Here is a 25,159-nt window from a genome sequence, read left to right as displayed (position 1 = left end):
ATATTTTCACCCAACCACACAAGAGTACCAGTGGGGCAGTTTGTCTCTTCATACCTCTGTATCCCTTATTCTCCTCATGCAACCAGCCCATCTTTTCTTTCTATCTTACATTTTTGTGATATCATCTTTTACAAGTTATTCAATTAAGCACTTTAGTATTTAGAACTAAAGTGGTACCCTTTGCTTTGGGAAGCAACTCTCTAAAACTTATAAATTTCTAAGTAGCTTAGTTATGTCTCAGTAGAGAGATTTCTTCTAGAATTTCTCTAAACTAAATAGTTTATAAACATAAATTTATTTAAAAAAATCAAATCTTCTGTTCAGGTGATATAATTCACTCACACTCACAGGTAAAATGTATTATCAGTAGGTAGGTGCTCTGCAATGGGTATGTTCTCTGTGGCCTTTTTATTAAGAACTCCCATTGACTCATGCCTGCTAGAATCACAGTACTATATACAGCACCCCATTTAGGACTTGGAATTGTTTTAAAATGAGCTATAGAGTACAGACATATTGAGTAGTATTGCCCTTACTTTAAAAAGAGAGTGAATTTTATCAAATTCTGGGGTGAGAGGAGAAGGACTTCCTTTTGCTATTTCTCTTAGGTTCAAAGGTATAAGCCATTATAAAAAGTGTAAGGGGGAAAGAGAGCAGGAAGGGAGAGGAATTAGGTGAAAATAATCAGTGAGATCAGAGTTCAAGGGGAGAGCAGAGGAAACCCATTGAAGGCTAGTCACAAGGAGTGATGCTTGACTTGACTTCCATTTGTAAAAAGGGCATTGAAAAATGCTCAAGTATTAGCCATAGGGAGAGGCAAAACAAACAATAGAAAATGAGAAGACTTTGCCTTTGGCCATTAGAAATCTAGATAAAGAGAAGTAGCAAGAACATCCAGTCAATATGGAGACTAGAAAATGCATTGTCAGGCTCAGATGCAAGCCTTTCTACCCTTTGACAATTGAAGCCAATGCCTCAATATAATCCTATTCAAAGTTTTACTTTATCATTGGCACAAGCTCCATTTTCTACTGCTAAACATCAACATTAGTGGTACAAGAAGCAACATGGTACAGTGAAAAGATGAATGGATTTGGAATTAGAAGATTTGAGATCAAAGCCCACTTCTGCCAATTATAGTCTGTATAATCTTGAAAAGGCTCCCCTGGGTCTCAATTTCCTCAGCTGTAAAATGAAGGTTTTATACTACAGGACCTCTAGGATCCTTGCAGTTCTATTATTCTTTGGTATAAATATGACACGTTTCCTCTGACTTGGAGCAACTTTTATTTATGAATATTGTAAATCCTTTAGTTATTTTATTAACTTGGATTCACTTTTATAGATGAACTACTTCTCTGTGATTTAACCTCAGATTATAACTCAGATATATCCCTTGATTCTGGTGTAAAAAAAAACAAAAACAAAAAACAAATAAACTAACTGTCAACATACAGAATCATATATTTTTCACTTCCTTTTCCAAGCTCAAATGAAGTCTATTTCTAAGAAATTAAAGTAAATCTTTTTCCATCTTAATATCAGGACAACATGGGAAGAATCAAGGATAAATAGAAAGATGGATGGACTTTGGAATCAAGTGACTTCATTTTAAATCCCAGCTCAGCCACTGTGCACGCTCTCTTACTTCATTAGATCTTGGTTTCTTTCCTTCTCTCTAAGATCTTTTGAAGGATTTAAGATCTAAAGTTTTAAAGGTTCCTCCCACCTCAAACATAAAATGCCTCCATGATATATCACTAGAAACATCATTATAATATCACACATTTAACAAAATTTCAGTACTCCAGTAATAGTACCCTACTAGTGAACCAAAGACATCAAATTAGAAGTATGCCTTTTTTTTAAAGTGTGTCAATAGCTAAAAACAATCTCTCAAGATAAGAGTTTAAACTTGCTATTTCATAGTTCTTATCTTGAGTAAAGAAGTTCAGAATTATTATTCTCAATATAACTTACATCAAAGTCAATGTTTGAGCAACAACTGCAAGCAACACATGGGCCGACGATTTTCAACACCTCCTCCTGGTGCTCATTTAGAACTGCAAACTTTGGCAGAAAAGGGTGCCATTTTTGGACAACATAACCTATTGGTACACCAGGAGGTGATTGTATTTCCATCTGTAAAAAGAAAAGAGTTTGAAAAGGCTTTGTGAAATAACATGAAATAAGGAGAAGCTAGGTGGCTCAGTGGAATCAGAGCCATCACTAGGTCTCAGAGCCAGGAGGTCTGGGGTTCCAATCTGACCTCAGACATTTCCTGGCTGTGTGACCTTGGGCAAAATCACTTAACCCTCTTCCTCTCAGTTTCCTCATCTGTAAAGTGAGTTAGAGAAGGAAATGGCAAACCGTTCCAGTATCTTTGTCAGGAACATTCCAAATGGGGTCATGAAGAGTTAGACATCACTGAGATGCCTGAGGAACAACAAATATTCTACTTAATATTTTTATTAAAGCTTTGCATAATTAGGTATAGATGTATGCTGGTCAAATTTGAAGATGACACAAAGCCTTGGTGATTGGGAAGTCATGTCAATAATTTGCTGGACAACAAAATCAAGATCTTAGTATTGTATACTGTCCTGTGATGAACAAATCAAATCAGAATATATGTAGTAGGGAGAAATTCAAGATCTCACATTAGGAGAATGTAAGTCATAATTACAAGCACATATAAATGTGCTTTGGCTATATACTAACTTAGATGACAAATTCAAAATGTGTCAATTTTGATATGGCAGTGGCCATCTAAAAAGCTAACATGATTTTTGTGTGAAGTTGAATTAATCATGATGTATAGAATGACGGATTACAGTTTTCCCAAACTGTGCCTGGTTGGTTGACTTGTAAAGTGTTGTGTTAAGACTCTGTGCAGGGGCAGCTGGGTGGCTCAATGGATTGAGAGTCAGGCCTAGAGATGGGAGGTTCTAGGTTCAAATCTGACCTCAGACACTTCCCAGCTGTCTGACCCTGGGTAAGTCATTTAACCCTCATTGCCTAGCCCTTACCACTCTTCTGCCTTGGAGCCAATACACAGTATTGACTCCAAGATGGAAGGTAAGGGTTTAAAAAAAAAAGACTGTATAACATTTTGGTGAAGATCTTAATAAGTTGGAGATATTTCAGAGAATGGAAGACATTCGTCTGATGAGTGGCATCAAGAGCATTACACTCAAGAATTGATTGAATGAAGCTGGTATATTCAGCCTGGAAAAAAAAATATTTTTGAGGCATCTACGTAACACAGAGGATTGAGCACCAGACCTGAAGTCAGTAGGACTTGGATTCAAATCTGACACATCTTAGCTGCGTGACCTTGGGCAAATCACTTACCATCTATTCCCATTCTTTTATGTCTTGGAACCAGTACTTAGTATTTGTTCTAAGACAGGAGGCAAAAATTTTTAAAAAAGGTTTGATGGATAATGAAAGTGTCAGTTGATATTGGCTTATATAATCCCTCCAAGAGACACTTGTGTTTTAGAAGGACATATTGGGGGAAAAAAAAGGTGGGGCTAGGCAAATCAGCTGGGTTTTTTGGGGGAGGGTTTGGTAGGGATTTGGTCCATCATCTATTTGTCAGAGTTTAACCTTGACTTAAAAGTTGCAGTGAGACATATTGTAACCCTCTCTGAGATCCCACTACCTAATTTCAACAGCCTTCTTTCAATAGTCTTAACTAGAAGGATCTTCAGAGACCATCTAGTCTTATTCCATCCTTGAACAGGAAATGCCCTCTGGTAGAACACTTCCATTTCAGTGGCCATCCATTTGCTTGAAGACCTCAATGAAGGGAAATCTGTTAAATTACAAAAATTCCCATTTGGCTTTTCAGCAATTGGTGGTCCAGCAAGTAGTTGTTTTTGTTTTGTTTTCCATTTCATTGAACCAAAATCTACCTCCCTGCAACTTCAAGTCAATATGACTATACTAAGCACTTGCTACATCTGAGACTTTCTATAAAAAGCATAAGGAAATATTTTAAACAGCAAAAACATAATTTCTAACGTCAAAAATCTCATTATTTTATTAGGAGAGATAACAATTTATATCTATTTCTTAGTTCTGCCCTTTGATATCAACTGTGGTTGTCTATTTCTTCTTCCATAAAATAATCTTCCATTGCAAACAGGCCTAAATTTCCTCCTTTACAATGTACCATGCCCATCTTCCCCCACCTTTAGGGTAACTATAGCCTTTAATCAATCAATGAATGGCATAGTTTCTAATGGAAGAAACCACTGTCTGTTATTTGGAGGCAGTATCATGACCAAGTGGCCTGTACAGCAGATGTTTGCTGACCTTCTGCAGGCAGCAGGGGTAATAACAGGAAGAACATCTCAAAGGTCTCTCAATCTGTATCACTTCCCGGTTTGAATAGTCCAGAATCTTTATAACAAAAGGTCTTAAGGATCCACAGCAGTTTAGAGTACAGAAATCATTTTCCTCCGCTGCAAAGTAAACTCTCTGCCCAAGGCTATTTTTAATTTCATATTTGTTGTTGGTTTCAAAACCTGTGAGTACTAAAAATGAAAAAGAAAGAAATATAATGGTAATTAGCAATAATAATAATAAATAATAATTAATAAATAAATTTATAAATAAATACAAATACTGGGCAAACAACTATAGCATAAATATGTTAAATAATTTGTAATAATTCTATCATACTATGCCACCTGAGGCACACTGTCTATCCTCTTTGGGATTCTGTTTTCTATAAAACAAGGTTATACTATATAGAGAGAAGATGGCTTTTAGAGGTTGGGGGAAAGATGCCATCAGCCAGAGGATATGTGAATGCTGCATGTCAAAGGTGGCACTAGCATATAAGAGGTGGGTGAGAGAGAGATAGAGAGAGAGAGTCATTCCAGGGATGGTGAACATGTATAAAGGAAGTTTTTACATGGGAGTTAGGAACCAGAATGTGGTGCATAATGGAAAAATCTGCATTAATTTGACTCAATCTCAATGTGGGTGATGGGTAGTAAGGAGTAAGATGGCTAGAAGATAGGTTCAGATAGGTTATGAAGGTTAGATCTGACTTAGAAAAATCTCTTTGATGGCTAGTTGGAAAATGGCTTAAAATGCAGTAAAAGATTAGAAAGGGGGATCAATTAAGAATTTATTACCTTAGTTCTGACAAGAGATGATAAAGAACTGAGCTAAAGTGTGGTAAATACCAGAAATGTATAGGTGGAGACAAAAGAATAGAAGTGAGGGCTATTGTGGAGGTAGAATGAGTAAAGCTTGGCAGCTAAATGGATAGAGAAGGGAATAAAGTGTAGAGAATGACATCAAGAACTCAAACCTGGGTGTGGGAAAGGACAGTGTTGTCTTTGACCATAATAAGGACATTCATAAGAGAATTGGTTTTTTTTAATATAAATATGGAGTTCTGTTTTTAGGTCATTTTAGTCTGGTATCTATGGAACATTTAACTCAAAATGTCTGCCAGGTAATTGCAAATATAGGATTTGAGTTGAGGAGTTAGATTAGTGCTGAGTATATGGATCCAGGAATGAGCTGGACAGAGATAACAACTAAACTCATAGTAGTTTATGATGTCACCAAGAGGGTATGCAAAGAGAGAAGAGAGCCTAGAAGCTTTTTGAGGGCAAGAACTTTGTTTGCTTTTCTTTGTATGCCTAGCACATACATAGAAGGTATCTAATAAATGCTATTTTCCAAAAGAGCCTTAGGTTATGCCCACAATTAATGATCCAATATTTGAGAAACAAAGGTGAAGAGAACTATATCCAGTGTTGCCTTCTCTTCACCAAGATTTATTTGCCCTGTTGAGGCAAGAAGGCACGTTATGGATAAGAGTTGATTTAAATGCAATAAAATAAATGATTCCTTTAAGGATAAAATTGATACTTACCTTCCAGAAGTTCAATTTGCTGATGGATCAGTAATTGGTCTATCTACATAAGTTAAACAAATAATATAGTTAATAATTATTTCTTACAGGCAAGTAAGGGTCTTTAATTTCACTGATATAAGAAACTCCAAGATGAGGACATTCTTGTTACCAATACTACTAGTAATTCCTTTGCAACTTATGATCTTAACAGAGTTGCTTAGAGCACTTAGAAGTTAAAAAGACATTCTTGGATTTGCATAGTCAGTTTGTGTCAGAGTTGGAACTTGAACCTATATCTTCCTTGTTCTCTAGGGTAAGTTCTGTATCCACTTATATATGTGCCTATTGAAGACATTTTATCCTGTCAAGTAAAGCTTAAACTTCCCAACCCATCCACTTATACATAAACATGCACAAATAGTATAAGCATACAAATTTGTCACGAAAATATGATGTTATTTTTAAAGATTTATTTTATAACATTAGTGGCCCTAGGTAGTTGCGAAAAAGCCAATTTTGGCTTGATTTCTTGGAGAAAAAAAAAGAACTTCTATTAAAAGTATCTATAATATGGATAGGGGAAAGGAAAGTAATACAGAGGGATAAACATATAAATGTTGAATTTATCTTAACATAGAAGAGATGAAGGAAAGGGAAATGAGAAAATCTGTGGTAAGAAAAAATGGGTGAAATCTGACTGCCTTTTACCACTAAATAATCAATATCTGACTTATACTAGACTAAGCAAATCCAACAGGATCAATATCTCACAAAGAGTCCTTGGTGAGCCAGAAACAGGAATCTAGCTGATGTCCTCAGATGTTTCAGCAGAGTAGTGATCTTTTCCCCAGTCTGGCTGTCTACCAGGAACACTGGAGTTATTCTTTCACCACAGCTAGAAGATCCTCAAGGCCAGTTGTTTTGATGGATTGTTTCAAGATAATTCACAAATACACCTGTCTCTTTCTCTGAGGTCCAGAGTGACAATTAATCAACTGTCCCTAGGAGTTCTGACTCAACCAGGCTCAGGAAGATTCTGAGTCTCATGCCCTGTCAATCATTCCTTGCATAAGTTTTATTGCCCTTTGCTACTCTTCCCAGCAATTAGAGCTGTCTACAAGTGGAAGTGGTTGCCCAAAGGCGTAGTGGACTCCTCTTTGTTCTGCATCATAAAAAAAGGTAGATCACTAGTTCAATTCAACAAACATCTCTAAGCCCCTATCTAGGGCTTCTGTCAAAGGGAGCATGAACACAAAAACACAACCAAAATATTGCCTTCTGTAGAGCAACTTGTATTATATGGGGATGACCACTCATCTTAGATTACAAACAGGATTCTGATAAGGTGGAGAGAGGTTGGATCATGTTGTCTCAGGTTCATGGGATCATTTCTTTCTAAGTCAGTGTAAAGAATTGTCAAAGCATTACAGGTTAAAGCATTTCATTCACATGGCAGCCTCTGAAACTTAATGAAGTTCTCCTTGAGACTTCTTATTTCCAGGCTAACATCCCCGGGATCTTTAACTAGGGCTTATATGACAGGTTCTTGATGCCCTTCAACATCCTGGCAACTCCTATCTAGAACCTTCTTAAAATATAGCACCCACAATGCCACATGGTACTCCAGATGCTGCCTGATCACAGCAGAAGATAGGGGGCTTTTCTCCTCTTTCTTAGACTCTATAAAGCCAAGACCACATAAACATTTTTAAAGGGATGAAGTAGAAAGGCTGCCATATCATAGACATAGAAAAAGCCACTTTACTGGCTACCTCATGCTCAGCCTATAGTCCTCCACATTTTTTAATGTGAACTGCTTTCTAGATTCTTGTTTTTATCTGTCTCAAGAATTCTCCCCTATCTTTGTCCAGTTAGAATTCTTGAAATATGCTACCAGTTCATGAGAAAAAGATTCAGCATTTCAAAAAATGGCAATTCATTTAAATTAAGGAAACAGCTCTCACATATCGATAACAATAAGTACTGGGACAAGTGATTGGGTAGCAAACATCAAAATGAGACAGTTCCATGAAAACTCTCTCAAAGTGTTTACGTTTTTACTGAAAACAACTTTGATCTAGTACTTGTTTCAGCATTTTCACCAAAGGATATAAATATTATATTAACCCTTCTTATCATATCAAAAATACAAATGTATATGCCATTAATATACTTTTTGTATATATAATTTAAGTAAAATAAGTTTCATGATGCCCCTCCTCTCTGATTATCTCCATTGATGGTTTTTCATGTTCCTATTTTTAGATATTTCCCAAGATTTTTCTCCAGACCTTCTTTCTTTTTTTCTCTTAACAGTCTCTTCTTTCATTACCTTTGATAACCTTTTCCCATGATTTCCATGAAAATTGCCAAATTTGAATCTGTACTCTGAATTTACTGTTATAGTCCTGTGTCTCCAACTACATATTGCATACTGTAAAATGAGGAAGAGGGATGCCAGCCTGATTGATAGATCAGCCTGATAAGGAGCAGAGGAAGGGAGCAGAATGTTGCGAGTTCTGAGAGAGCTGGCTGGAACCTTCAAGCCAGCAGAAAGCAGGACTTCACTTCCAACCTGGGAAGTAAAGAGAGAAGGTGTTTTTCTGGGAGCAGAGCCAAGAGCTCATCTAGTGAGACCTGTCTTTCCTTCTGGGAATCTCAAATACCTCCACCAAGACTCAACCACCCATCATCTGTGTGCTTCTCAGTGGGGATTTTGTGGGACTCATCTTGGCTTTGTGCCACTTGATCCATCTCCCTAGATTCCTCTCCCCTACTTACCTCTTTGAACTAAATTTAGGATTGAGCTAAGCATAAGTATAAGAAAAGAAGCAGTTGGTGAAGAAGAAGGCCAAGGCACCGTAACCTCTGGTATCCAGACTTTGAAAGCCAATTTGCAAGAAAGGCAGCTCTCAGGGTTCCCCTTTCACCCTTTTTCCTTTCCCCTCACACCTTTACCATCACTTGCCCCATTCAACCCTAATAAACCTTTTGAAGATATTTAGACTCCCAGCTTGGGTTTATCTTTGGAATCAAGCAAGGAGACTAGGCTCTCATGGAGGCAGAGGTTGAATCCAACCGTTGACACTCAATCTTTCTGCCCAAGGAAGCTATCACTCTTTCCTTGGCAGTTAGCCATATCTAAACCCTTTGGGTTGGATGTTGATGTCCCCGGGGAAGTGAAAATCACAGAAGGGTCACTTTGTTACAGAAGGACAATTCTGACCTTAAGGACCTTGCCTCCTCTGAGGCAAGCACAGTGTTACTTCACTGAGAAACCCTCTCTCCTGTCTCCTGTCCTCCATTGCTATCTCCCCTGTAAAGACAGCACCTGGCTTACTTCTCCCCTCTCTGTAATAGAGGATAGTAAGTCCTTCTTCAAATCTCTCTCCCCTTTCTCCCTCCTTTCATCTCCTCCATTACAATACCTCTGGTAGGATACTTTCCAACTTTCTGCTAATTGATGACTATTAAAATGTCACATGCATAAAAAGCCTTTTTTAATAAGATGACTTAAATCAAAGTCTCTTAACTTTGTTTGCCTCAGTTTCTTCATCTGTAAAATAAGCCGTAAAAGGAAATGGCAAACCACTCCAGAATTTTCTCTAAGGAAACCCCAGAAAGGGTTTTGAATGGTCATGAAGAATTGGATATGAAAGAAATGACTGAATAAAGGAAAAAAATACAAAAGCTCATATTCATTGGTTCACTTTATAGATTACTTTACCTTACATTATGGAAGGTATTTCTCTCATTCTTGCTACATAACTTATTCAAGAACAAGGAATAACAACCAGAAATATCAAAGGTTATGTTACTATCTAATGATAATTATTAAAAGTAACTAAAGATATCTGGAGTACTTTGGGTTGACTGCCAATCGATTAATCATTCCATTGCTGTTGTTCAGTTGTTCAGTGGTGTGTGGCTCTTCTGACTTTCGGAACCATTTTATTCATAGAAATTCTTGGCAAAGGTACTGAAGTGGTTTGTCATTTCTTTCTCCAGTGGATTAAGACAAACAGATGTTAAGTGACTTGCCTAGGGTCACATTGCTACTAAGTTTCTGAGGCTGGATCTGAACCCAGGTTTTACTGACTCCGAGTCCAACACTTTATTCACTGAACAATATAGCTATTCTTCAAATTATTCCATAGATATTTATAATATACCCACTATGTGCCAGGCACTGTGCTAGGCACTGGGATTATAAAGACAGAGAATTAGATAAGCTTTGCCTTTCATGGATGATCAAAATAGTCACTGATAAGAATTTCACAAAATTGGAAGTTCTCATTGGGTAGAGATCTATTTTTAGATTTTAGGAATGTCCACAGAGAGATGAAAGCATGGATTTATCTCAGTACCCAAATGGGAAAGAGAAAGGAGAGAAATCAGTACCTGAGTTAAGTATTCCAGTCCAGGTGGACAATTCATTGGTGGTGGTGCTGGAATCCATTGTGTTGGTGGAGGCATACCAGGATGAGGTTGATTAGAAAAGGCGACAGGTTGTTGATAGACAGGAAATCCAATAGGCCCAGCACCTGTATGTTCTGGAGGGCCTTCAGTGTGAAACAATAAAGAGGTTATAATGTTATGTACCAATATATAATATATTAGTATCTGAGACAAAGCTGATGACTTAGAAAATTACACACTGAAATAATACAATTTTATAAGCATTAACATGGCCTGAAATTTCCTTTTTCCTTTAGTGAATCACTACTTGTAAGCAAAATTTAAAAATGGCAATAAATGCAGCAGAAAAATAAAATCAAAAGTCCCCGGGAAAGCACTGGCCACCCACAAACCTGCATAGGATTTGTAGTTTTCCCAAGTTTAGGGAAAGAAGTAACTACCATGAGATCAGGACTTAGCTAAGAAGGGGGTGGATTTTTTTTCTTATATGGAGGACAACAGGATTTTGTGGACTCTCAAGGAGAAAGAGGGGAAAAAGAAGAAAAAGGTGGCAGTTGTCACAAAACACCATAGAGTGCAACTAGAGCAGCATCCAGGGAAGGAATCAACTCATGCCTCATCTGCTGTCCACTTCTGTGATGCCATGGATCTCTATTATGTAAAGTTTGTTTTTGATAAGAACACAAGATGGCCCAAAAGTCACAGTGTAGTTATAAGCAAATAAAACTTAAGACTACATTAAAATTTGTGTACATTTTGTTTATTAACTCAGTGGTGCTAACACAGCTTTGCTTATGCCTTTTAAAATTCCTTCTTCTCTCTTCAATGTATTTTTTAAGTGCTTCATTGACACCTTGCTTTTTCTTTTTAAACTGACATCTCTATGACTCCTGTACTGCCCCAATACCTCTTCCTTTTTCATAAGTAAAAGTTCTCCCCTGTGAGTGTACTAAGAAAAATAACCTACACATTGACTGTATCTGAAGAAGTAAGTCTCCTTCCACATCTTTGGCTCATCACTTCTCTGCTAAGGATTGAGAAAAATCATACATCAACAGCTTTCTAGCCGTGTTTGGTCAGCGCATTTATTATTATTCGTAAGTCCTCCATAGTTGTTTATTTCCAGAATCCTAACCAATGTGGAGATATTGATCTGGTTCTACTCATCTTATTCTGAATATGTTCATTTCAATTCTCCCAAGTTTCCATGAATAGATCACTTTTAGCATGATAATATACCATTAATTAAATCTTCTTTTCTTCTTTCTTTCCACAATTTATGGATTCTTTAGTATACCATCAAATATACCCCCTCAAATATCTATTACACATTGGCACCCCTAAAAGATTGAACTTTACAATCCCTAAGAAACAGCAGAAAAGATGTTCAAACAAGTACTCTGTAGGGTAGTTGTGCTGGCAGCCACTCGATCTACAATAGTGTAGTAAAATGACCAGCATGATTGTTGATTCAGTGGAATACCTGGGCAATGCCATGATGCTCATACTACAATGGCCATGCCAAAAAGAAACTGTCCTTTGGCACATTTTGACCCAAGTTTACATAATTTCTATGGCAGCTTTACAGACTTTGACCTATTTGAAGAACATCTATAGATTTGTAATCCCCCAAAAGGCAGCACAGATAATGGTGGTAGACACTAACTTGGAAAATGTTATTAAGAACATGTTTGAGGAATTTATCAAGGAAAAGGGGCTAGCCCAGATTAAGGACAAGAATAATGGCCAGACAGACAGTGCACCCAAAGAGAAAGGCAAAGAAAACAAAGGTTAGTGCAAAGGGAAATGACAGTTACAAGAACACTAAGTCTGATAGTGAATCTGAAAAAATTTTTTCTCTACAAGTCACTAAATTATCAAGTACTGCTGGTGTGTTACAATCAAAAGTGCATAGACATTTTACAACCCAAGAGCTTGATTCACTGAAAAAATTGGTTCCAAAATTTATCAATCAACCCTTTAAGACACAGAAAGAACTGAAACATGCTTTCAGGATCTTTGATCCAGATTTCCAAGATGTAGAATTTCTCTTGTTGGAACTATTTAGTCCCCATTAGCATCACCAATTCATTGAGAAGACCAGGTCAGGTAACAACCTAACTAGTTGGCCCACAGAGGAGCAAAGGAAAGAACTTGATTTTGAAAATCCCACAAGCATGACCTACTTGAGGAAATGTAGGGAAGACTTGCTCCAAGCTATTAAGCTCTGTTGTTCAAAGCCTAATGCATGGGCAAGATTTATAAAACTCATGCAAAATAAAGGGGAACATCCAGCTTCATTCATAGATCATCTCTCTGAAATGGCTGAATCAATTATGGTTTTAGAGGCAAATAGAGAGGAATCTACTAGTCACATGAGAAGACAGTTTTTGAAGGGATGCACACCTCACTTGAAGAATTTTTTTTAAACATTACTTCCCAAAATATGACACTGTGAGTCTGATCAAATTACAGGAGACCTCAACTTACCTTCATGAAAGTTATTCAGAACAATATGAACAGATGCAAGATTTAAAAGAAAAATTAGAAGTAACAGAAAAATTTGAGACAAGGAGACTGAGGAAATCAAGAAACTAAGTACTGTTAGGACTTACACAAAACCTACTTATAAACCAAAACTGTGCAGAGAGAAACTAGAGTGCTTTTTCTGCCATAAGAAAGGACACCTGATGAAAGACTGTTTTCTGAAAAAGAAATATGAAGTAAACAACACAGTCACACAAGCTAGATACAGAAAGCAAAATTCCACTTGCTGCTCTCACTGTAAGCTAAAATCCACATAACAGGCAACTGATTTACAGGAAATGTAACAGGCTATTAAATCAGGAGCCAACCCTAAATATTCAGACATGGTTAGGAGAGAATTATGAAGCCAGGCATATAATGTATATAGTTTGGTACATGGAAATAGAATAAATAGTGAAAAAGAAACTGCTAGAATTAATAGGAAACATAGAAGAAATGGTGAAAATTTAGTACAAGAAATAGAATCTGTGAGTGACAGCAAATGCAATGAATCAAGAGACAGGTAGAGACAAGTGATAGAGCTAGATGCAGAAGTCAAAGAAATCATTTCTCAAATAGTAACAGAGATAAGAGACTTAGAGAAAGGCTGTATAGTAACCACACAGGAAAAAAGTGCAAATCAAGTCAAAACATTCTTGGAGAACTTTTTTCAGTGCAGAGTGGGCACTGGGATACAGTTGTGAAAAAGGAAAAGACAAAGTCACAAAAACTCAAGCAGGAGTTAGTGAGACATACAGAGAAACAAAATTTCAATTCCCTACATGTTACTGTTGCTAAAGGTATAAATACTTTGAAAACATTCACAGATTTTTATGATAACATCCCACCAAACTCAGTTAATTCTTCAAATAGCTATATGGCATAGATACCCTTAGGGGAAAACAAACAACAAAACAAAACATCTACTCTGAATCCTAAAGCTGAAACTTTCCATTCAGCAATTACTGGTTTAGATAATACAAAATTTACTGAAAATGAAGCTTTCATTACATTTGAAAACAATAATCCTAGTCAAAGTAATGGAGGTGACAAGACAGTTGAATTTGAAAAGAGTAATTGAAAGAACAAACAGGATTCAAATGGTGGACTTGAAACCAACATTCTAAATGGCAATGGGGAATCTGGCCAAATAAACGTATGGGAGATAAGCAACAGCTATAATTTAAATTCATGTTCCAATGTAGTAGAGGATATAGTACAATCAGCCTCATATGAAGACTTCATAGGAAATAATTTAAATCAAAATGAGTTAATTGATCCAAACATACAGCTGGCAGAGGGTAGCAAAGAATTGAACAGTGACTCAATACCTATAAACACCTTAGCTACACAGCCAGAAACATAGGTATGTAGTACTGTGGGAAAGAATGAAGGCACACATCCTACTGATGCAGGGGAAAATGCAGATGTACTAAACTTATTCCCAGAAGAAAATAACATCATAGAGGGACAGATTTCTATCTCTATACAGACAAAAGAGAGGGAAAATGAACAAATCCTTCTAGCTGATGATAGAGTAATATTTATAAATATTAGTAATAGCATTGAATATCTGCAAGAAGAAACTAACCCCATACCATCAAGTTTACCAACTCAAAACAAAAATTTAAAGTTTAGCAACTTTAAAGAGAAAAAAACAGAAACTGATTTGGGAAATATAAAAGCTGGTGATATAGGCTTAGATCAACACACAAAGCCAGAGTTAGCAACATCTGAAACGTTACATGGCACTGAACAAAATCCAATGAATAACATAAGGATTGCAGGATTGAATAAATCAGAATCATATACAGAGTCAGAAGGAATTCCTGAGGGTATAATAATAATGGACCAAGATGATTTAGAACAAATGCCTTATCAATTTTATAAGCTTTATGAAGAGGAAGACAAAGAAGGGGATGTGTGGGACACAAGTTAGAAAACTGAATACCTAAAACCAGTACAATCAAAATCTTACCAAGATTATGATGATGAGATATTCTTTGGGCACAGAACAAGTTTTATACCATTAGAAGAACTTTATGCAAGATTAGGCATTGATAATGAAGATGACTTTATAAAGAAGTTGAATTACATGGCTTGTACAGATACATATTTTAAATGGGAAGGATATCTAGGAACATATTAAATAACTGGAGGAGTAGATAGATATACAATTTCACATCTATTCTCTAACTTGAAAAACATGACAAATATCATTCATGCAGTAAGAGAGAAACCAAGATTAGTTGGAGTTCCATAGGGTATGTGGCATTTAAAAGAATGGGAGCCATAAACTGTAAGAGTTAAAATGGTTGAGGTTGTAAACTGTAGTGAGTAAAATAGTGGAAGATATAAATTGTGATAGATATAAAGAGTGGATGAGTAAGTTGTGATGGCAGAAAATATGTTTTTACTACAGTGTTTTGTTTTTAAATCAAATATCAGGTGGTCGCCAGGGAAATATTCCCAGTTATGAATATACCCAAGTCAACTGGGTTTTATAGAGATCTTTAATTAATAATACAATGAAGAATTAAAGAAAGAGAGAAAGAGTAAGAAAGGAATAAGTATGAAGGCCCTTAAACCATCATGGCCTAGACCTGAGTCTTAAGAGAGAGAGATCAGTCAGTCTTTTATCACTCACCACAAGATCTGTCTAAGCAAGAATTCTAGTGACACCAGGACAGCTCCATCTCAGCTGACTTCACTAGCTCCAAGCCTCAATCTGAATTGTCCCCAAGAGAGTCTCGAAAGAGACCCTTCAAGGCAGCCTTTCCCAGCTGACTCTCCAGAGAGAGCTTTTCATCTCCTTGTAAAGGGCATTTTCTCCTTTGTCACCTCCCCTAAATTCTTACATCTACCAATCACAGTAGACGTTTTTCAAAGGACAGACAATTCTTAGTTCACACCTAAGAAGGAGTGAACTTTTGAGTAATTCACACCAGGAAAGCTCTAAGTTTCTCAGCTCTTTGTTACTTGTAAATTCACAAGTTGCCTGACCTTTATAGGTACTTAGCTTAAGAACTTTTCCCCTTATTATAAGTATGGGTTTAAGTACTTTTCATTGTTCAGAAAAGAGTTTACAACTTTATCTTCCCCTAAAGTATGTTTAAGTATGTGTGGAATAAGGTCAGAGTTCTCACAAGTATCTTCATTGTTTAAAATGGGGAATGGTCTTAACCAAATGTTCTAAGGTAGAGCCTGAGAATCTTTTAACATTCACAAGTCTGAGAAATTTCAAGATTCACAGGTAACATACTACACAAAACCTTATGAGAATGAAGACTAGTCTTAGATAGAAAAGAAAATATTCTGGCAAAAGTAATTCAACAACAACAAGAATACTCCTAAGCCTGTAGCAGAAAACTCCCAACTTCATAACTATGACAGACACAAACAACTAGAATGCTATGGAAGCATAGATTCACATTGGATGAATTTGTTATCAAAGACTTTACCATTAAGTTATAGTTAAAAACTGAAAAAGGTTATCCATATCTCTCAACCTTCAAACTACACAATCTCTACTGGGGGAAAGAAGAGAGGGAGGGTATACCATGAAGATATTACCTCATTGTTTCAGATACCTCACAAGAAACAATAATATGATCATGTCAACAATGAAGATACATACAAATGACATCTGATGAAAGAAAAAAAAAGTCCTAGTCATGAGCAGCAACATGAGTAGCCCTAGAAAAAAATCAATAACAGTCCTTTTGAATGAAAGACTATGAATGGAAAACAAAGGAAAGCACACATGTGAGTACATATCAACAGAAATTACAGACAAGAGAGCATTGCACATGTTAAAAGGATAACAGGAAAGCACCCCTGAAGAAAGTAGAACAGTTTCAGAAAGAAATACAGCCAGTAACACAGGCAAAAATAAATATGCATTTAAAAGATTAGCATCCATAGAAAAATCTCTACATATTCTATACAAACTATCTGCCTAGAATAATAACAGAAAAGAAAGAAACAATGTTATTTCAAATGAATATATAACTCCAAATCAAAGAAAATACATTATATCCAAATTCTATCTCCAAGACATAGCAGAAAACATACATTAAATCTCCTTGTGAAAAATTCAAATAGAAAAAGATAAGAAAACTTCAAATTCATATTCTTAACAAAATTCTAAGAAACTATACTATACTGTTTACACCCCCCATGAAGATTAACATATGTAAAGCTTACTTCCACTCATGAAGATGTACATATGTAAAGCTTATGTCCACTCATGAAGATGAACACAAGTAATGCTTACTTCCACACATGAAGAATAACTAATGAATTCTGACAAGCACTCATGTACAACTCACAGTTTACTTCCATGCACCATAAAAATTTCAATCTTATATACATGCACATGTAAAAACCTTACATGCATGCATGTTCCTGATTGTTCCAGTATGTTCCAGTTTATTCTTTAATTGAAGATCATAGGACTACAATCAAGAGTGACAGCAGACAAGAGTGGTATGCTGACCAGATGACAAGAGACTTAGACACACAGAGTTTCTACAATCAATATCAAAGGACATGGAAGGACTTTGAAAGTTTGGACTTGTGATCATGAGGTTATGTAAGAATGTGACCTACATGTTAACATCACATAGATACATACATATGCTACACAAAAATATAATGTAGGAAGATATCTCATGGAATGGGTAAGTATACAACACATGCATAGTTGCAAAACACAAAACCACACTGATATATAAATTTCTGTGGAAAATTCAAACAGACAAAGTTATTCCTTTGAGTATGCACAGAAATCAAGAACAATGTATATGGATGTACATATGTAAATCTGTATAAATATAACCTATGTAAACATGTAAATACTAATGTACTAACAAACTAACTATATTAGGATAATGCATTAATGTTCTAATGACGTAACTATAGGGACAGCTTAGAGAATTTGTTCAAAGTCTTAGGGAACAAAAGTACTTAAGTATAGAAGTTAGATTACATTATAATTGTAGATTAGCAATTGTTGGTAATAGAAAATTTTACTCAATTGAATTTATAGACATTAGGAGATAAAACAGTTGCATATTCAAAATGCTATTGAAATTGTTGGAATTGTTTAAAATTGTTACATGAGTTATTATGTCAAAACCATGTTCATGTACAATCCCTATTACCTAAACCATTTTCCTTACCCAAACTTAGCATAGAATTAGACAGACAGAATAGCTAAGATAATATTAGGATTTGTTATTTTGGGAAGGTAAAGGAATATTTAATATAGTATAGTATATTATAGTATATACTATATAATATATAGTATATAATATAGTATAGTATAGATAGTTAAAATATAACAAAACATATCTGAAAGGTAAGTATCACTAAAAATTATGGTTTGCAATTATTTAAAACAAAAAAGGAGGTATTGTGGAAGAGGCATGCATGCAAAGGACAGAAGCTGGAGATGTCAGCTGTCAGTCAAATGAAAATTCAATTTGGAATATTACCGGAAAAACAGTTTGGAGCCAAGCCAACAGTGACGGTTTTTCTAGTCTTTGGACTTCCTGGCTGCCTGAAGGAAGAAGCTGGGTTTATCTCTGGGACTTGGGATAATCAAGTTGGAGGTGACCTGGCTGATTTGAAGGCAGAAGAAGAAGGACAATAGTCCATCTATCTCTCTCTGACTGGCTCTGTTTCATGCTAGTGACTGAATTGCCATTTCTTTCAATATCCTCCAACCTAAGAATCATTGTAGATAATAGGGATATCCCACCCCTCTTACCTCCAACCTCCACCCTTGTCCTGTCTTCTCCAAATAAACCCCTTGTTTGACAAAGAAGATTAAGAAATGTTTCACTGAAACCTCACAGCTCACAATGAGTGACTTGAGGGAGACTGAAGAAGGAGGGAGGGGAGGTTGAAAGGCTTCTGATGAGGGAGGAAAACAGGAGGTGTAAAGGGAGGATAAGCAAAAGAAAGATAACTACCTGATCCATTAGTTATCTAGTATACCATCAAATATAACCCCTCAAATATCATCTATTACAGTTTCTACTTTGATTTCAGTACTTTGCTAACCAAACCAAACCAAACCAAACCAAAACAAAACAATGCTCTAAATTTTTCTGTTCATGTGGATTCTTTCTCTCTTTATATGTGTATACGGAGCCAAATTCAATGCCTTCTTTGTGTAGTTAAAATTGGTTTCCAGAATGGCTAGATGAATTCACAACGCAACCAAAGTGTTTCAATGTGCCTCTCTCCCAACCAACTTCATCTAGCAATTGTTTTTCCAGTTTTTGGTCATCTGCTAATCTTACAGGTATAAAAGAGAACTCTAGAGTTATTCTAATTTGCAATTCTCTTATTAAATATTGAAAGCATTTTTATATGGTTGATAGCTGGTCTCTCTTCTTTTAAGGACTATCAGTTCAAATAGGCTTTGTTCATTTAACCAGTAGAGGAACAATTGTTTCCACGTCCAAGCACTGTAAATGTCCAGTTACTTTGGTTTCCATTCTTTCAATTGAACGATCATTTAAAAGCACAAAGCATGAAATTATGGAAGACTCCTTAAGGAACACTAAAATCACCCACAGAGTAAGTGTGTTTGTCAATGTAACAGATAAAGTAATGCTTGGGGAAATAAAGCACAAAGTTTTCGAAATTTTTTCTTGTAATCAGCACTGCTGTGATATCACACATGACTGGAAAATAAAGAAATAGTTAGGTGAGACCACAAACTTCCATCACTTAAGTATTCATTGGTTAGCATCTCAGGCCACATTTAGAGTTGATTTCCTCTTACTTTATAGCCAATTATAACAGAGTTATTTATCTGCATTCTGACCTTTCTACAGATTGGGAAGTTTTTGAGTACTTATTATAGAGCACAGTTCTTTATGCTTAATAGTTTTAATATCTATTGGACTGAGTTAGAAGCAGGCAAAAAATCTGCCAAAGAAAGACACATGGATACTAGTGAGAAATGATGACTTTTAGCAAGGGTAGAAGAAGCAGGGAGACTACAAAATGTATTTACAAAATGTCTCCAAAAGCACAAAAGTCTGGAACTTGTGACAAGGAAATCACTTTAAAAGGCTGATATATATTAATTTAAGGTCGCCAAGGAATTCAACTATGTAATTTCTAAATGAAAACTCAAGTCAGCCGTCAACCTTTTATAGAGTTTAATTACAAACAGGAGGAAGAAAGGAATTAGAGATAGAGAGAGAGAGAGAGAGAGAGAGAAAGGGGAGAGAAGGGAATAGGGCTTAAATACCCCCTCTGTTTAGGCTGGGCCAAAAGGCCCAAGCCCTTAGATAGCTGGGGCAAAGAAAGGAGATCAGTCCCTATTACTCACGTGACCAAAATGGAGAAACAGTCTCCCGGGCCTCCACCTCCAGCTTCCTTCAGAGCAAGCTTCTTAGAGCACCTCTCCAACCACTCAGAGCCAAAACTCTCCAACCAACCCCCCTGTCCTCAGACCCCTCTATCTTTAAGGAAACCATCCAAGTTCCCTCCCCTCAGTTCTCACATCTACCAATCACTGTCCATCATTTTCCCTGTGCCAATGGTGGCTCTAGCTTAACCCAGGACCGGCCAGAGGCCTGTGGCTTTGCACATGTCTGTTGAAGGTCATATTCTCAAATAATTAAATCTTGATCTTTTGCTACAGCCCTTCCTAAATCCTGTTACCCTGAGTAGGGTAGAGATTGGAATAATTAAATCTTGATCTATGCTAAAGCCCTTCCTAAATCCTGTTAGGACTGAGTAGGGTGGAGATTACAATTTCCAAGACCTGGTTCTGTCATTCCAAGCATCTCCATTGTATCAATTCTAAAATCAATCATGACTCAAAGAAATTCCTGTTCTATGCTTAAGCATTGGTCAAAGCCCTTTCCATTGTTCAGCAAAAGGTTTCTGTCCTAAAGTAATCTTAAGAAGGGAGGAGGAGGAACCTCCCAAGCCAATGGGGTTCACATTCCAATAGACTATCACTAAGAAATTTTCCAAGTATGAAATTTCCCAATGGTGAAATTTCCAACATTTATAAGTCCAAGAAATGTTAAGGTTTACAAACTGTTTAGAATCAATAACCTCATACACACTGATGGTCCTTGAAGTCTTTGATATTTTAGAGTGCAGGACAATAGTACTCATTTATGACAACTCTAACTTGTCAGTCAATATTAAGTTCACGTCAGGCTTCATAAAGAGTATATGGAATGTGAACCGGAACGACCTTCAGGAATTGATGCAGAGTGAAAGGAGCAGAACCAGGAGAGCATTGTACACACAGACTGATACACTGTAGACCCCCATTGCCTAGCCCTTACCACTCTTCTGCTTTGGAGCCAATACATAGTATTGACTCCAAGACGGAAGGTAAGGGTTTAAAAAAAAAAAAATTGTGGGAGTAGAAACACAGAAGAAAAACAGCTGCTTGATCACATGATTTGATGGGGTTATGATTGGGGATGTAGACTCTAAAAGATCACCCTAGTTCAAGTATCAATAATATGGAAATAGGTCTTGGTCAATGACAAATGTAAAACCCAGTGGAATTGCTCATTGGCTATGGGAGGGCGTGGGAGGCAGGGAAGGAAAGAACATGTGTCATGTAACCATGGAAATAATATTCTAAATTAATTAATTAAATAAAAAATTTCAAATAAAAAAAGAGTATATGGAAGACCATTAAATCTATTCAGTTTGGCAGGGAGGTGTATCTGACATTTTAGAATTATTTCTATACAAAATAGTTAAGATCCTTTTTTGTACTTAAAAAGGCAAAGCCTCAGCTATCCAGGATAATATATTCACTCAGCATTCCAGATAGATGACACTGTAATGGACATCTTAAAAAAGTTTTAATGGACATTTAAAAAATTCCATCCTATCCAGATATGAGATATGAATTTTATTAAAAGAAGTGTATTTGTAAAAAGACAGAAGAGATCTTCTCTATTTATAAGATACAGTCTCAAGTGAGTTTGTTATGGGCTTAAGCAATAAAATTAGCTGATTTTTTCTATGGGATCTCAGACCATGTGATATAACTGTACTTGTTTAGGTACAGAATACTCTTGATAAACTCAGTGGATTAGCCACTGAGAAATATGCAGTGGAGCTGGGCTGATTAGTAATTCAAATATCTACTTTCTAGGAGCTAAGGCTTAGGGCTTAATTGCCTCATATCACTTTAGTGTAGGACAGAAAGGCCAGTCCTAGGGGGAACTCTGGAATATGTGATATAGGCTTTAACCAGATCTCCACAACTACATATAGTTACTTAGAGGAAGTGAGAAAGCAGGCCCTTTTCTCTAAGAGTGGTTCACACCAGAGTAATAGACCCAGAATTTTATTTAAGAAATTCAGACACAATCAATGGTCAACTGGAGTTGAGTGTGACTCTTTTGGATAACCTGAGAAAAAGGATGCACCCTGACTTCCTATTTAATTGAATACAAAATGTTTCGTTACCTAACAGAAATCTATTAGGGTTGGCTTCAGTACTTAAGATCCTACAGTTGGCAGTGACTTTAGTGAGATTGTTTAGTCTGTCTTGAAAAAAATGCATACCTTCTAACCTTAATATTCCTGTCAGGTGTTCATAAATCTCTGCTGAACAACAGGGTCACAAGAGAGCTCATTCCATTTTGGGGGCCACTCAAATGTGAGGAAGTTCTTACGTATATTTAATTTAAACACAACTTTCCTGATAAATTCCACTCATCATTCTTAATTCTTTCCTTAAGAGCTAAATAATCTCTATTCCACATGGTAACCCTTCAGCTATTTAAAGCTACCTCTGCTGTATATTTTTAAGCCTCCTTTTCTTTAGATTAAATATCCATATCCTAGACAGCGATAGAAACTTGAGGACTTAGGAAGTCCTCAGCAATAGAAGGACTTCTGAGGTCATCTAATCTAATCCTGACCTAAAGCATGATTAAATTCTTCAACTTCCCAAAACACTATTACTATGACTAATTCTAATTTGAAGCATGGTCCTTTTGGGGTGCTCTAATGATTAAAAAGTTGCTTCTAATATGGTACAAGGGAAAGACAAGGTCTGTGGATCCAAGAACCTGGATAAAAATCATGTCCATTGCTTATTATCTGTGTTACCTTGGGCACATCCCAATCCCCTTGAGCCTCAATTTTCTCATCCAAGAATGAAAAAGTGTGGTCAGTATAGCATTTGCTTACGGTTTTTTCTCAAGTATCCTAGAATATGTTTCTCTCCTTGGCTACCCACCAAAAAAGGTAAAGTTGATTTGAGGGCCACTTTCATGTTTCTTAAACACAAAAATCAGTAGAGGAGGAATCAGATACTTCCCACATTTCTGTACAAGAGTGTCAATATGGTCAACACACACAGGAAAGCTGTATCCAGTTGAATCACTATTCAAGATCCCTTCTATGCTATGACTTTCATTAACTTTGAAATGGCTTGCTAGTATTTCTTTTCATTCCAATCTCAAACCTGAAAAATGTGACTAGTCAGTCAAGCCAGGTCCATGAAAGAATTAGACTAGGTGGCCTGTAAGGTCTCTCACTATGGGTCTAGGATCCTAAGATCCTGTATTAAGTAGGAACTTATATTCATTGGTTGTAGTTTTCTTTTTCTCTTTCTTGTCTAAATGGGTTGTTAGAGTGATATAAGGAAAAATCAGTACCAGGCTAGGAGTACAGACACCTGCATTCTCTTCCTACCTCTGCCACTACCTATCTAGATCAGCACCATGGGCAATCAAAATTTTTCTAGGTGTAATAAGGATCCATAAAGGTTCTTTCCAACTCCAACATTATGTTATAATAAAAAAAATTACACATGATTGCCTTTCAAATTCCTACAAAATAAAAATTTTCTTCTCTTCTCTAGATTAAACAACCCCAATTTCTTCAACTGGTTATGAGTCATCCTACTCTAGTGATTACCTTCTTCAGGATATGTTTTACTAATCGGCAGTATCTCTCCTATAATGTGAAACATGAAACTGTGTAAAATATTCCACACTTCCCTTTCTAAATAATCTCCATCTAATAATGCATCATAAAAAGGTAACTAGGATTTTTTTGGTGTGATTTTTGGTTGGCCATTCCTACCATTTATTCATAATAAGTTTTCAATGTTTCAAGTATTTTTCACATTTCTCTCTCTATTCTACCTAGCAACTTGATTTTTTGGACTTGAATGCCAGTAGATTTTATCCATCAAAATATTTTATTTTAATTCGTTCAACCATTACATGAGCTCTTGGTTTTGTGTTACTCACAAACTGAATAAGAATAAAATAGATATCTTCATTCAAATCACCAATTAATAAAAAGTTGAATGTACTAAAAGTAACGTTTTACAGAATACCAAGAGACCAAGTTCTAGCCTGAAAATGACCCAGGGGCCATGTGATATTTAAAAGAATGGATGCCATAAACTGTAAGAGTTAAAATGGTTGAGGTTGTAAACTGTAGTGATTAAAATTGTGGAAGATATAAATTGTGGCCCCTAAAAGAGTGGGTGTGTAAATTTGTGACTACAGAAAATATGTTTTCACTACAGTGTCTTGTTTCAAATCAAATATAAGGTGATCGCCAGGGAAATATTCCCAATTATGAATATACCCAAGTCAACTGGGTTTTATAGAGACTTTAATTAATAATACAATGAGGAATTAAAGAAAGAGAGAGAGAGAGAAAAAGGAAATAAATGAGAAAAGAATAGGCTGGCCCAGGCAGCCCTGGCCAACCCAGGCCTAAGCCCTAAAAGAAAAGATCAGTCAGTCCTTATATCTTAATCTCTCACCACAAGATCTGTCCAAGGGAGGATTCAGGGGAACAGAGTCTCCCCAGAGTGAGTTCCAGCCAGAGTCAGCCTCCCTTGAGAGACCTCCTTAGAGATTGTCCTTCTCTCAACAACCTCCTTAGAGACTGTCTCTCAAGAGAGCTCTATATGTCAAGAGCCTTTCTCTCTCTAGAGACTGTTTTCTCAAGAGACTCTCTTGAACAGTCTGTCCTTTTTCTTATATAGCGGGTTTTCTCCTATGTTACCTCCCCTAAGTTCTTCCATCTACCAATCACAGTAGACATTTTCCAAAGGACAGCCCATTCTGAATTCACACCTGAGTAGACTAATCCTTTTAGTAATTCACACCTGAGTAGGCTAGAATCTCTTTGTAAGTTTTTTCCTCTTTGCTCCTTTTAAGTTCACAAGTTGCCTGACCTTTATAGGTACTTAGCACCCCTTTGTAATAATTCTAAAAATAGGCATGGCTTAAGTATGGGTTTAAGTACTTTTCATTGTTCTGCAAGGAGTTTTCTTCCCTAGAG

General features: G+C 36.4%; 1 protein-coding gene across 1 annotated transcript in view; it reads right to left on the bottom strand.

Annotated features, from left to right (window-relative positions):
* LOC100018556 (phospholipid scramblase 1) overlaps nt 1-25,159 on the bottom strand; it is a 64,680-nt gene that overhangs the window by 5,507 nt on the left and 34,014 nt on the right. Inside the window, exons 5-8 of the mRNA XM_007502073.2 lie at nt 10,289-10,449; nt 5,906-5,948; nt 4,324-4,544; nt 1,981-2,142 (exon numbers count right to left, since the gene is read on the bottom strand). Coding sequence (XP_007502135.1) covers nt 1,981-2,142; nt 4,324-4,544; nt 5,906-5,948; nt 10,289-10,449 — 587 coding nt within the window. The remainder of the gene's footprint in view (nt 1-1,980; nt 2,143-4,323; nt 4,545-5,905; nt 5,949-10,288; nt 10,450-25,159) is intronic.

Source organism: Monodelphis domestica, chromosome 8, assembly GCF_027887165.1.
Source record: "Monodelphis domestica isolate mMonDom1 chromosome 8, mMonDom1.pri, whole genome shotgun sequence".
Taxonomy (NCBI): domain Eukaryota; kingdom Metazoa; phylum Chordata; class Mammalia; order Didelphimorphia; family Didelphidae; genus Monodelphis; species Monodelphis domestica.
This window is presented reverse-complemented; position numbering and strand designations above follow the sequence as displayed.